Source organism: Mercenaria mercenaria, unplaced genomic scaffold, assembly GCF_021730395.1.
Source record: "Mercenaria mercenaria strain notata unplaced genomic scaffold, MADL_Memer_1 contig_3903, whole genome shotgun sequence".
Classification (NCBI taxonomy): domain Eukaryota; kingdom Metazoa; phylum Mollusca; class Bivalvia; order Venerida; family Veneridae; genus Mercenaria; species Mercenaria mercenaria.
Genome location: NW_026462089.1, coordinates 65579 through 81370, shown reverse-complemented (window position 1 = coordinate 81370; position 15792 = coordinate 65579). Strand labels below are relative to the sequence as shown.

Genomic DNA, 15792 nt, shown 5'->3' with positions numbered 1-15792 from the left:
GATCAGATCATCTGGTTATAGAATACTCGTACTAGCTATGGTATGGAAGAACTACCTGCTGATCTGCCATCTCCCGTCTACAAATATGTTCTGATAGATGCTTAGCTTATTAAGATTCTTTTAGGGTTGGTCGCATCTTGTTTTATACTTGCAGTTAAATTCATTGTGATGTTGACTGAAATAACATGATTTAACGTTAAGGCATATAGCGTTGTTCTCTGAGTCTGCAACTGTGTTAGAAAGTTCTCTTATGATGGCTTCTTGCAAGGATGATAGCCCAGAATGTTCCTGCCTCCGGTAGTAGCGATGAGGCTTTACAATATAACTTGTCTGCTTTAGATAGATATATGTTTACCGTCTCACAAGAAGACAATAATAAAATATCAAAGCCGCTAACTAACCTTTATGAGTCCCAGGAGTACATTCCATTATTCCAAACTCATTTAACCAAACAGAACGACCGTCTTTCTTACATTTCCAGTCAGTTCCTCTGAAAGTATATGTAGATATGAGTTATGCTATGAAATTATTTGTTATACTGATAATTCAATTTATATAAACACCACTCATACATGTTTAACTGCCGGTAACTCATGACAGCGTATATCAACTATTACTTAATAATACAAATTTTGCTATCACCACAAACCACTTCGCCCCCCAAAAAACACACACACAAAATATATGTAAGGAAATGACGTTGATGGATACGATCATCATAAATGTACATAGTCTCACTAGATATATGCACTAGATATAGTCCTACATGAATTAGTTCTTACAGCACACGTTCTGTCTATCTATTATACATATAACTTATTTTTAACATCCTTTGAAAAATCGTGCGTTATACTTCGTTTATGTATCTAAACTGTTAAATAGTGGACAATAATTACAGGGCTTATTAAGAGCTATTAAAACAGTTTACATGCTAAAAGAGAAGCACATGTACACAATGAGCAACAAGCAAATTCGATGACTTAGTATCCCCCGCCGAAAAGGGTTGTGGTGAGGAATGGCAAAAAAAATATATCCATCAAAATGTTAATGATGTTACTAAGAAGCAAAAAATTTCATTTAATTTAGTCAAAATCAATTTAACAGAAAATGAATGTTTTAAATGTACATAATAATGAAATTTATGTTAATCCTGACTAATGAATTATTTTGAATGGAATATGTTTCCTGTAATAAGCTTAGCTTTTAGAATTAGATGGAGTTATTTGAAATGTGAGCTTGAAGTGTAACTAGAACGAAATATTGTCTTCGGGTAGTTTGGCACCAAGTGTTGCTATTTAACATGAACATTTGAACTTAAAAGAACAGATGTCCTTAAGAGAGCACAATCAAGTAAGATATCATGAACATGGCTGGCAGCGGGGTGGGCGTGGATGTTGAAGGTTTGAACATTTTTTTTAAAGAAAGGAATGGAAAAAAATGGTGGGGTGGGTGGCATCTATTATAAATATTAATGGAAAATTAAATCGAAAAAAAAAATGGGGGAGGGCCGGGATGCATGATCGGGATGGTTGGCATGACTGAGTGGAGTAGCAAGTTAGGGGAACGATACAACTTTGCATGTTGATAAATATTCATGGAAGGTTTAAAACAAATTTAAAATAGAAATGTAAAATCAAAATATTTTCTGGGGGTGTTGGGAGGTGGAGGGGGTGACCATGGCAAGGGGGTGACCAGGTGTGGGTACACAACTTCACATGTTTATAATAAATGTTCATGGAAAAGAATGAAGGAAGTTTAATGAAATTCTACCAATTGGTTGGTTTGTTATGTAAAATTCTGTGGATTTTAAAAAAAAATAAAGGGCAATAACTAAAGTTAGTAGAGATCCGGATGAAATTGTTCCCAACCACTTCCTAGGTTTAGCTCCGGACGGACTGACGGACGGAAAACGCCAAACCTATATCCCTCCGACTTCTTCGGGGGATAACAATTTAATTACTATATCCATTTCTATACATCATATAATTTTATATGATGCTACTTATTTTCAATTAATAAAGTGAAAAGAAAAACGCCACATGCACCCAAGGAGACCAACAATCCATAACCCAACAAACACAGAACACTGCGACAGAACAACACAGAACAACTAACAACGCAAAGAAATGAAATACCCGGGGAACGGTCTGCAGTTTAACAGATACGGTTCAGTTGTATTCGGAGTAGCTTTGATGGTAACGTCGTTCGATGACAACTCCGGGCTTTTGACCAGTAATCGCGCTTAAGGAAAACATTATTGAGACCACTGTCAGTGATGTTTCGAATTACGACAGTTGGCTTAGACATTAGAGGATGTACTCTAGCCCCACTGCACCATTGAACTTTATCATACAATATATTACAGAAGGCTTATATCTTTTCATTCAAAATTTGTAGCAAGAAGTGTTACTTTTCTAATCTTTATTATAGTATATATTATTAATACACCCCTCTTGCACATTATCTTTCACACTTAATAAAATCATTAAAAATATTATATTTTTTAATATTATTAAATTTTACAATTTTACAGTTACTGATAATATGAATTATAATATGAATAAAGCTAATTATAACAATTTAATGACAATTAACATACCCACTTGACGGACATGCCGGACACTTGAAATTCTCCAGTTTAATCCACATTTTCAACTGCGTATTACTGCACTATTTTACCAAAAGTACGACCTGCAATGAGAAATTTGATTTTTCAACGAAACATGACGAAATATCTAATTATAATTTCGGTCCACGGCGGGTAGTCAAAGATTACTTTTGCTTGATGCAACTCTTCTTATCATTTAAACAAGCGTCTAACACGTTATCGTCGAATAAAGATTAAAAATTAATGACTAGCATTTCGTAAATCATGTTTCTATTTTAAAACACTAAATAGTTCATACATAAAAAGGTAAACTGAGGTAAACAAAAAGTTTTGATCTAAACTACGTCTCGTGTTATTGGTAAAAAAGGTAGTTCGTTGAAAACCTTGTTTGTAATTCGTTGAAAAAGTAGTTCCTTCTTCAGTTGATGTTCTAGTTGACAACCATACGGATACATTTAACTTTTCTCCAGTCAGCTTTGGTAAGTGTAAATTTGTCTTAAGGAATGCAACAACAGTTATGCATTTTCATATTTCATTTAAAGACTAAAGCAATCACGCAGTTTTGTACTAAACATTTGGTTTGGAGAATGTTATTCAAGAAAAATACTATTAACAGTTAAAATATATGACACTGTAATATTCGGTTGTCAGAACAGCATACTGCTCTTGTTAATGATCACCGGAAGCTAGAAGGCATATTGACAGATCTATATATATATACATTTACTGAATAACAATCACTGACACACTCTCTGAGACTTGGGTATTTCTGACTCTCCTTAATTTTCTAGCCATGGATCGAAAAGGAAAGCAAACAGAGACCAAAGCAAAAACGGATTCTAGAGGGCGCGGTAGAGAACGTCATAATCATGATGTCGAAGAGATGGATACAAGCCCTATGGACACAGAAAATCCGCATGGCCATTGTCATCCGGGAGAGCTGGCCCAAAGACAACACCAGTTACAACGTTCTGTTGAAGGTAAGACACCGTTTTCTTTTTCACTTAACTGTTTTTGTTTTTTTTAAGTTTTGTTGAAAATGATTGTCATATTACGCTATCAGATCATTTTTCATATCACCCTATCAGGAATGCAAAATTTAATCCATTTTACCGAAAACATATAAAGGTAAAAACATTTTCTTGAAAATCAACACCAATAAAATAAATACATATCCCAGTAGGGGTCTTGTTTGTCCGGTAAACTATAGAGGACAATTAGACATGGTGTCAAATTGGTTCTAAGACTTTTTTCAGCATTTTGTGTAGTGATAATCCTGTCTGTCATTTGACGAACGATTTACAAGTAAATAATTCTAATATCTATCAATTTTAGCAATTTGATTGATTTAGCCGCGTCATTCACATATCGATAAACTCTTCGTTTATGTTTTTATATTTATGCGCGTATTTCTGCATTGCGTAAATACAGAAACCGACAGCAGTAACATTTAAAAAACTGCGATCAATTTCTTATTTCTGAAAGGAACATGTAAGTGTGAGCACTCATTTTCTTAGTTAGATCATTTCCTTTCTGACGGTTATGGTTTCGTTTTAAAATGTGATAAATAATTGTTTTCAAAATTTTTGACACGGATAAAAAAAATATTTAAAAATGAAAAATCGGCACGGTTTACACATGCATGAACACTAGAAAAAAATATTTAATCCTATAATACATATAAGCGCCTCGTCAACGTTGATCGTTACAGTCTTTAACTCAAAGCGGAAGTTTATACTACACAACGGGAGATATGAAAATCATATGCACAGAAACCCAAAATTGCGCATTTGCGCATGTGATTGTGAATTACGGACAGTATAACATGCACAGAAAAACAAAATCCCGATTTTGTTCATGAAATATAAAATGATTGAGAAATCTGATATTTTTTTTAAATTTTAACTAGTGGGAAATTTGCATGGGGCATTTTAGTGAGGTACATTTAAAATGATATATATGTCATTGAGATAATGGTCGTAGCTTATCGAAGAAGTAAGAAAATAGAAAAAGTGGAAACTCCACAGGTCGCTCAACACAACAAAAACGAAAATGTTGCAGGCTCGGTTTGATTGAGCCGGTTCATAGACGGTAGTGGAAATGCATGCTACCGTCCACGCCCTCTAGCCCCGGGTTAAGCAGAATTCAACATTTACACATGCTAACACTGATCACAGCAGCAAAATGACTCCAGCCTTACAGTTGTTACACATAAGTTCTAGTAACCAATAATGACAACCAAAATAATTGCGTACACAATTGTGGTGGAAGTATCAAATTAAACATTGTTTATCATTATTATCAACCATACAAAAATGCAATGAACAACATATAGGCATCCAAAAAAATGATAAACAAATTCCTTGTGCAGCAATAAGGATATGTAAGGTGTAACAAAAAAATATTCACACATTTTCATACCCCTGAACTACCGCCTGCTTAAGGTTTTCCCTATGTGCGTATTATATGACAAGTACACCACAAGATAAACCTGATATCTCAATGTTTGCGACAGAAGAGGGTTATCGTACAACCTGATCAACCCTATTCACCATAATTATTTAGTACATTACGTTTTTTTTCTTTTTCCTTAACTCGAAACCTAAACTGCATTCAACGTCTCTGCTTTCACCCTTGCAGGGATGTTATTAAACTCCATTTAACCATTTTCTTTCTCAATCATACATTAAAGTGGATATTGCATTATGATGAACAAGCGTCGTAAATATTATTATTTGCATATTCAAATTTTGTTAATATATTTTATAGGTTTTACAACACATTATGCCCAAATTAAAGAAAAAACACTGTACAATTTCTAAGTAAACAAAGCTACACATGTTTGTATGTATAAAGGTTTTGTGTGTTATGTTAAAATAGAACACAATAAATGTATAATAAGCTATAGTATAACTTTATTCTATCACTAAAACAATGTGTATACAGTTATTTGGTTATTTCTAGTCAAGTTTAAATGCATTTGGTAAATATATTTTCTAATGATAAAAATAATTCACTGAAAGACATATTTTAACACACTACGTATTTTACGTAAATAAGAGATTGAAATCTGCAAAGGCGATTTTTGACAACAGTAGATAAAGTTTGAAACTGATTTGTTATTAAAACGTTGTTAATTAATAAATCATAATGTCTGGCTGTCTTCATTCTTATGCCAGTCGGTTAGTAAGATATGTAATATTGTTTTAGCATTCCCTTTCCTCTGAAAACGTTCTTGAATTTATTCTTATAGCCGTATTATATAGTGAACTAAGTCTAATCCTCATCAGACATTTAGAAATTTGTAGATAAAAGTACCTTCTTGGGATTTGACCTCTTGATATGGCACTCTTCATACTAACAATAAGACGTTTCTATAAAAAGGCCGAACCATTTATAAACACATAATTTTATGGCTTAAAATGCAATATGCTAAAACGTTTGATAGCACGTTTTGGAACGCATGTTTAATCTTTAAAAAGAAGAAAGTTATTTCGTAAATGTATGCTCTGCAAGATGTACATCGACAAAACGTGAAAGCTTTAACTTAAAATAAAATCCACCAGTAGTACGTATCCCCTGCTGAATAAGTCTTAAACTCTGTGATGGGAAGTCACTAATGTTTTAATCAAGCCCCAAAAATAAAATTCATAATGTAAACAAATTTATGTCATCAATTTGTATATAGCCTTAAAATTGTATTGTATGTCTTCTTCTACAAGCAGAAAGTCTGATAAATAGTTTTAGTGTTTTCATACGTAATCTGTTACAGCGAGCAAACAAATGTTGTATGGTGTTTTCGGCAATGTGATTACGATACTTGAAGAGTATGAGCGAAGGGAGCTTGCAAAATATAGAATGGAACACAACATGCCGAAGTCTGATATATACATTCCAGATCAGACGCACAAAAACTTTGAAGACGTAAGTTTTTTGTATTGACTAATATATATATGAGTTAAACACTGCCAGTTAAGACCACCAACTCCGCCCCCAACACGTAATCGCTTTTAGCTTCTTAACTTAGTTACTACTTTAAACAATAAAAAGGGAAAACGTAAAATAATACATTTTTTAAAAATCCATAGAAAATCTTCTTTTCTAACGGTCATTGATTGTATTCCCTAAATTTGAAATTTGTTGGACCGTTCCGTTTCCGCCTCCCTGTTGTGGAATAATTATACTCTGAGGATTATTTGCAGATAAAAAGCAATGTTGATACCCAGCTGCTGCTTTTTGAGACCCAAACAAAAGCGTGCCCACCTGAAGCATTAGCGGAGGTTCTCGATGAACTAAAACGTCGAACGTTAGCATGGTCCGCAGTAAGACAAGAGATGGGAATAAAGGAAATTCAGCAAACGGATTATTATATGTCAAAATTGTACGAAATCCTCGCCAAAGGGGCAACAAATCATGGGCCAGTTGAGAGGTATTCTTCAGATATGTTCAAGACAAAATGCCATTATTACACAATAATATTAAGATTTATGTTGTTGATTCCGTTTTTTTTTACTACGCTTGTCAATGATTTCGTCTTCAGGCAAAAAGATAAATGTAAGTTATTAGCCTGATAAAATATACTGCAAACTTCAGTTGTTAGACTTCGGGCGCTGTGGTTAGATTCTATAACTCATGTTCGTGTGTGACGAATTTATAGAAGACAGTGTGTTTGGAAAGTTAATTAGTTGACTGTTACTTGCAGAAATACTGAAAAGAAATTACCATAATACAAAAACTGTTAAGTACGGTGTTTCCGTTTTGGACCATCGATTTTTTTATTTCTGAACCTCATACCTCGAAAATCGAAATCACAAATTATGATTGTGAAAGTCGAGACAACGATGGTGAAAGTCGAAACTATGATGTTGAAAGTACGATGACGAAAGTCGGACGATGATGAAAACGCGAAACCACGATGGTGAAAACGAGAAATGACATCGCGTTTTTATCATCTTGGTTTCGTGATTTCGATTTTCACCATCGCAGTTTCGAGTTTTCACCATCGTGATTTCGACTTTCACCATCGTGTTTTCAACCTTCATCATCGTAGTAACGCGAGTTCGACTTTTGAGGTATAGGGTTCAGAAATAAAAATATCGAGGGTCCAAACCGAACATCGTAGTTAAGACATCGATATGAAAAATTAAACATGTCCAATATTTGAACAATTGAAATGAACACAATCGAGTGTCGATAAGTATGTATTTTAAGAATAATGCATTTAATTGGGATTGAGTTTAAATACGGGTCCTCAACAATATTTAACGGTGATTTTGTTTCTTTTAGGAGATTTGTCGCAGAAACAAAAGTAAGAGTCTAAAAAAAGCAAGAGCGTCAGATTATTTAACTGATTAAAAACTTAAGTGAAGCATGAGTTAATCATAATTGATAGAGGTAAACTAAATTGATACTGTTTTCATTAATTTTGCCTCTAAATTATGAAATTTTATATTTATTTTCAAAAAATGCCAAGCAACATATATGTAACTGCCTAACATGGGTGTGAAAAATATAAGTTAGCGGGAATGACTTCGGATTGAGAAAATATTAAAAGATTGTAATTTGTTCATTAAAGCCAAGAAGTCACAGAGGGAGTCATGAAAGAATCATTCCAGGCAATTATGTACGGTGATCATGACAGGGCTGAACTGGACAGGGAATTTAAGAATAACCCAGATAAAAAAGCAACCGGACCAAATACAAGAAGCAGTGAAATGTTGCAGGATGGTGAGACACTAAATTTCGATTGAAAAAATACGATGCATTTGAAGACAGTAAATTAAAGATAAGTCTATCAATATGGTGTATAATGTTACAATTTCTTTAAATATGTTGAGTTTACATCATGCTTAAACGTTTGTGTTATATGGCACTTTTAGCAACAACTCAATTTCGTAGACTTATTTTTGTTTCATGTTTGACATGTTGTGAAACAAAAAATTGATAGTCGGTTCAAGTGAAGCTTTATGTACAGAGATTTGTTGTTAATATCAGCTTCAATATTTTGGCCTTATGTTCTATAGTAATGTTTCATTTTCAGAATTGTCTATTTAAAAAGTTGTATTCTCGTATGCCCAATATTTATAAACACGGACATTTAGATATTGGAATAAGCAGTAATCATTTAAATTTTCGCAGGTGCAAGCAGACTGTCGCGTGCCCGTGGAAATCAAGAACTCGATGGTTATCTTAAAGAAGATGTGAACAAGTTTCAAGGTCACGGTCCAGAAGATCTGAAATAAATTGAGACCGGAAAATCAGTCCTTTATAAACATTAAAATAACATTCGAAGTTTATACCCCTGTGTTTTATAATACGACAATGCTTGACTACTCTTATATTGGTGTTTTATACAAGCTGTTATGCTACAAAAGTGATAGCAAATTTGCTAATCTAAAAGGCAAATCAATGTAAAAATGTTTAATAAAGAATTAAAAACGATTTGTGATAGTATTCATTCTTTTTTGTGAGTTATACAGTAACTATCAAGAACAGATTTACTTTATCCTCTGTCAATATGATAATAAATCATGAAAATAATGCTTAATTTAGAATTGTGTTTGCTGCTTAAATTTTGGACAATCTATTGCGTAAGTACCCTTTCATGAAAGAGTTCACGTTTCTTAAATATTCTATTAACCGACTGAAAAAGCCTCTTATGTTAGACATTTTAACGGCAACTATGCTTAGTATAAAAATTAGTATGATGGTTCAGAACTTATGGATGAAGTCTTTGAATATTTTATGTTCCTGTACCCATATAGCTCAAAGTAACATTTTTTAAATATCTGCAGATTGTCCATTTTTAAAGCGTCCATCATATTTGATTTAATAACATGGCAACTAGTTGCCATAAGAATGAAGGACTCAGAATTTCTCAGTCATTTCCTTGGTTCTTTTATTTTCTGTAAAAAATTAAATATTCAAGTAACCTGGCGCAATTATTCACTAGAATCAAGCAACACACCAGGTGCAAGATTCTGACCTCTAGCTCGAATGTCAAGGAAACGTTAGAGGACAAAGAGTTTAAGCCAATGTCTTGTCGACATGTCGTTTGCAAAACTTAGGCCCATAACATAAACGTCAATTGCACACAAAAAGGTAAACATTTTAAGTGTTTTCTCTTGTCCGATCTATATTTTTTTTGTAAAAACTGAGGGATATCAACATAGAAGTCAATGCGTTTCTTTTACAGCCTATGCATCAATGAATGGATATTCCACAAAATTTAAACAGAAAGCCGTGAAAAAACAACAAGACAATGAAATACTTGTTAAAAAATATAATTTCTGTTTTTATTTCTTTACACTACAACTAGTACGAGGTTTTGTATCGCTTGACAGTGCTTTCTTCGATTGTTCGTAATATGTTTCGGGTTACTTGTAATTTCTAATTACTAGTGTGTAGCAGATAGGATCATACATCATATGTTTTATTGAGAAACACAAGACATGATTGTACATTCATAAAATCTTTTAAAAAGCAGACAAAATGTTTCAGTTGTTATCAAAAACTGTCGCCGCTTTGCAGGATACGCATTCTTGGAAAGTTGTATAAATGTAAACTGACAAGGGGGGGCATGATAACCGTATATCGTTCACTACAGAACAGGTGTAACAAGACTTTCTAAATTGTCCATAAAGTCGTATAGAGAAAAACGAGAACACTTGACCCACCCCTAGCAGCGTTATTTTTTCTTCCTTTGACAAATGAAGATGGTTTTTGATTGTACTGAACGGTCACTTATGAAACTAAGCATCGCCCAGGGATCAAACTCACGACCCTGAGATCCGTATATCTGTGCTCTCTCTATTGAGCTAAGTGGACAGAATTTATATTAGAACAAAAGTGCATTCTCTTATAATGATATAAGAATAAAAGTCTAACTAAAGAGAAGATCAATCAAGTCACGTTGGTTGCACAGATAACAGGATACTAGCGCGACAAAACCGTATTACCCATCAAATACAGGGTTATACCGCAGTGCGATTATTTTCTCTAAACGTGCGAAATACAAGTTTCTTTGGGAAGATTATTTTTTATAAACAATAGACCTTATTACCATTTTTGATATTTATTCAGCATCTAAAGATCGTGATATACCTGTCATATCTACCTGTAAAATTATGTGGAAACATTAAATATAATCATTAGGATGTTATGACGTTTGATAGTGTTCTCTTGGCGAAAAAAAAGATAATATTCTTTAGAAACACGAATTCGCCCAGAAACATTAGAAAAAAATATTGTTATAAGTAAATAAACCAAATAACTGGTTAGACAGAAGATCTGAATTTAGGATATTTGAAAATATTGTTATAAGTAGATAAACCAAATTACTGGTTCAACAGAAGATCTGAATTTAGGATATTTAATAGATAAAATGTATACATATTATGTCTTCGTATTCAATAGTTTCAAAATAACCGATTACAAAAGATAGTATTCATATTCAATTTCATTTTTGTCGCTAAATATCTGAGGTAAAGAATCAAAAGCTTGTAACTCACGATAAAGAAAACAAACTGCATTTTGTCTTAATATATTAAAGAAAACATAGGTAAGATTGATTTATGGCCAGATGAGAATACAGTTGGGTACTTCTTGTTAGATTATGATAGCATTGTAGTGCAATTTTACAAAACAAACTCATCAAATTACAATTTTGATGGGTTGGTCTTTTATTATTGATATTTAAAAAAAGCGTATTTACAGCTTACATATTGCTTATTGTAGCTGTCAGAGTTCAAATTTGCAATATTTAACATTTATGTATGGCCAGAAAAGATATAGGTACCTAAACGGAATAAAATGCCTTATCATCACTTTTGAACAAGGCTTTACACTTAAGGTGATCCCGGTATCAAACGTATTACTGCATTTCATGAAATATTTCATTCTTGATGGAACATTTTACAAAGTTTGACAATGTATCTATAAATTAATTTATGCTATTATATGTGCATCGTCAGGGGGTTATACTATTAAAAGCCTTGCGAGTAGGTCATAAATTAAAACAAACATTTATTTCAAAACTATGCGGCACGGTTCTTCAGTCAGTGAATAATGTATAAAGCGCAGTACATTGTTGTGTAGCTATAAACCATCAAGGATGAATATCCAACAGGTAAAGCCACGTTGTCAATAGATATTGAAATATATCAAACAGGAAAAGCCACACAGTCTCCTCAAACCTCAATCCACAGCAGTCCACACAGGGACGTGCACACGACCAACACAAACAAATACGCACACGTATACGTACACACACACGCACGCACTTAAGCAAGCAAGCACGTACGAACGCACACATACACACAGAATACAAAGCAAAATATACAGACAACGAGGGCAAAACGAAGAGAAGACATATTATGAATTATCAGGGTTTTCTTGACAGTCCACGGAACTATATTGGGTCAGTATGATAAATGGTAACGGTTCTATTTTTATCATGCTGACCACGTATTTTTCCGTGGAGTATCATTAGTAAATCCTTCGATTGACTGAATTCATCGATTACTTATCATTAGCCTAAAACGACAAGAAAAACTACTGATCCACAGAAATATAAGGAGTCACCACGTGACCGTCTTTTATCCAATGAAAATTCTAGGAATTCCTATGGAAAGTAAATAAATAATCCTTTATTGACTTTTATGTTTTTGTAGTCATAAGTTTTGTTTTCTCTGTTAAGGAATTTAAAAGACTTTACAAAAATACGTATATCATGTACTTTCTAATTTTATAATTAAAAAGATAAAAACCTTTTAGTCCTTGGCGAATTGTCTGAAAATATGAGTGATCATGTGATTATGTTTGGCTTTATTTTATAAAGTTGTGTTTTTCTGAAAGTTCAAACACCCAGTCTTTCAAAATCCATTTTTATCATCATTATTTTGACGGTCATCGTGATTTCAATTGATTGTATTAATTATATAAATCAAGTCAAGGTGAACCTTGTGTGTAACAATTAGTTTGTTTGTCAACAAGTTGGCTCATATGACGACATGAGCAGAGCTCTTACCCAAAAGACTACATTCAAGTTATTTGATACCAACAACTTGGTCACTAAGATACCTTGTCGATCAAAATTAAAGTTTCTGTTTTTCTTGCTTTAATAGTTTCAAGGTCGTAACATTTAGTAAATTCCGGGTATTCAGTCATTAGGACAGTTACATCTTTTCGATCGAAATGAATGAAATATGAGTACAAGTTGACCAATGATTGGGACTTTGGTCAAATAGAGTGAAGTATTAAAGTAAATACTTATAAACTTCTTAATTTCATATTTCCATGAACTATATGTTCATGTTTTCAGATACGAATATTCGGACTATTACACCTTTAAGTACACGAAAAAGCTTGCGTAAATGTTACCCTATGCATCTTACTCTATTTTGAAACATAAGCTAATTTCCAACATATATGCCTTGACTTTGTCTGCAGGGACTAATACAGGGGTGGGGTAGAGAGGGATGGGCTGGGGTGGGCAGGCAGGCAGGCAGATAGGAAGTCGGGCAGGCAGGTAGACAAGTAGACTTGATCCAAGAAGTTGGTTGTCATTAGTCAAAGGCAAGAAGAGAAGCCTTTATCAATGGACATCAACTTCCACAGGGCCAGATTGCTCTTGCTGTTTGATATTTTGTATTAGTCTATTTTTATGCCCCCGAAGGGAGGCATATAGTTTTTGAACCGTCTGTCTGTCTGTCGGTCTGTCGGTCTGTCAGTCTGTCGGTCTGTCGGTCTGTCCGCAATTTTCGTGTCCGGTCCATATCTTTGTCATCGATGGATGGATTTTCAAATAACTTGGCATGAATGTGTACCACAGTAAGACGACGTGCAGTGCGCAAGACCCAGGTCCGTAGCTCAAAGGTCAAGGTCACACTTAGACGTTAAAGGATAGTGCATTGATGGGCGTGTCCGGTCCATATCTTTGTCATCGATGGATGGATTTTCAAATAACTTGGCATGAATGTGTACCACAGTAAGACGACGTGCAGTGCGCAAGACCTAGGTCCGTAGCTCAAAGGTCAAGGTCACACTTAGACGTTAAAGGATAGTGCATTGATGGGCGTGTCCGGTCCATATCTTTGTCATCGATGGATGGATTTTCAAATAACTTGGCATGAATGTGTACCACAGTAAGACGATGTGCAGTGCGCAAGACCCAGGTCCGTAGCTCAAAGGTCAAGGTCACACTTAGACGTTAAAGGATAGTGCATTGATGGGCGTGTCCGGTCCATATCTTTGTCATCGATGGATGGATTTTCAAATAACTTGGCATGAATGTGTACCACAGTAAGACGACGTGTCTCACGCAAGACCCAGGTCCGTAGCTCAAAGGTCAAGGTCACACTTAGACGTTAAAGATCATTTTTCATGATAGTGCATTGATGGGCATGTCCGGTCCATATCTTTGTCATTCATGCATGGATTTTAAAATAACTATGCATGAATGTGTGACACAGTAAGACGATGTGTCGCGCGCAAGACCCAGCTCCGTAGGTCAAAGGTCCTAAACTCTAACATCGGCCATAACTATTCATTCAAAGTGCCATCGGGGGCATGTGTCATCCTACGGAGACAGCTCTTGTTTACTATGTTTCGATACAAAAATATGCCAAACATATTTTTGATATTTTTGTTTAATTACTAAATGTTAAACCAAAGCGTGTTTTCTTACGTAAATCCTGCATACTCCTTTCATCTATGTTGTGACTGGCAACATATAAGCCCTTTGCTGAAAAAAAGAATATCAAAGTTTAACTTGCAGGCAAATAGAGTAAATATTTTACTTCACAAATATTTTTTGCATTTCTAATGAATATTTGACATTTATAATACAATAGTTCTTACTACGTTTGACCTTACAATGAACTTGACCCTAGTCGCCAATCCCACCCGAAAAACAATCCCCTCCCCTTCATTCTAATTAAGCTACCTACATACAATAGAACTGTTGAGCAGAAGTAGAAGTCGTTGTTCTATTCTTAGTACTAGGGACCCAAAATACAATCAAAAGTCTTTTAAGTTGCTGTACACCAAGTTTGGTCACGATATATCAATCGTAACTCAAGTTATAAACCGGAAACCACCTTTTGATGAATATAAAAATATATTTTCAATAAATGAGACCTTAACCTCTTGGTACTAAATTGTTCCTTTTTTTATTAACAAAACAGAAAATCAAAGGTTAAGCCAGGACCGGTAAAAGGTATAATAGCCCAACGCCTTAGACCAATGCATCACCATGGAATTTTCGAAATATGCTCTTTAAATAGGTAATGCTAGCCTTGGACTTATTCGACTGACCCATTTTCTGTAGGCTACTTAAATTCCAAGTTTAACTTGATCACATTAATTTAAAAGAAAATGTTATTGAGCCGAAGTGTTATTTGCTATTAACTTTATAATAACAATGACCTGGAACTTGTTTCCACTGACCAAGAAATCAATCAAAACCTTGGTCTTACTATAAGCTACATACTTTATTGCCTCAACCCAAACTTTAGTAAGCGTCCGTCACAATTTCCTTACTAACTTAGAGAGTTATTAAGGAAATCCTTCCTCTTATTTTAGTAACAGTGACGTAAAATGCAATACAAAGCCAGATCTTTATGATATCCTTGCTGGAAATGAAGTTTTGTGACAGTATGTCAATTGTAACTAAAGTTATAATTCGAAAACCACCTTTTTGACGATTCCAGAATGAAAATAATTAAAATCTTCTTTTAGTACCCGTGAGCTCGACTTTGACTATGTGGCATCTAATTAGCTCGACTATACGAAGTATAAGGAGAGCTATCCTCCTCGACCCGGCGTAGGCGTGGGCGTCGGCGTCTTTCCGCTTCCCCACATTGGTTAAAGTTTGTTTACACATTCTCTTTTTTCAACTTATCTCTGTAAGCCATAACTATGGCACGAATGTTTCATGATTTATCTCCCCTTTTCACTTAGTTTTTAAGGTTAAAGTTTTGATGCACATTCACTCTATCTCTGTTATTACTGAATGGATTTGATTCAAACTATACTTGTTTAACATCATCACTCACATCATATGACACAAGATGCATAACTCTGGCACAAATTTTTATGAATTATTCCCCCTTTTTACTTAGAATTTCAGGTTAAAGTTTTGATGCACTTTCACTCTATCTCAGTGATTACTGAATGGATTTGAT

General features: G+C 34.2%; 1 protein-coding gene across 1 annotated transcript; it reads left to right on the top strand.

The window, feature by feature from the left end:
• The first annotated feature begins 2934 nt into the window (after positions 1-2934).
• LOC128553505 (uncharacterized) lies at positions 2935-9049 on the top strand. The gene is made up of 6 exons (XM_053534685.1): positions 2935-3087; positions 3400-3588; positions 6381-6532; positions 6811-7037; positions 8184-8335; positions 8747-9049. The coding sequence occupies exons 2-6, from the start codon at positions 3402-3404 to the stop codon at positions 8848-8850; spliced, it is 822 nt and encodes a 273-aa protein (XP_053390660.1). The 5' UTR covers positions 2935-3087; positions 3400-3401; the 3' UTR covers positions 8851-9049.
• Positions 9050-15792: the final 6743 nt, after the last annotated feature.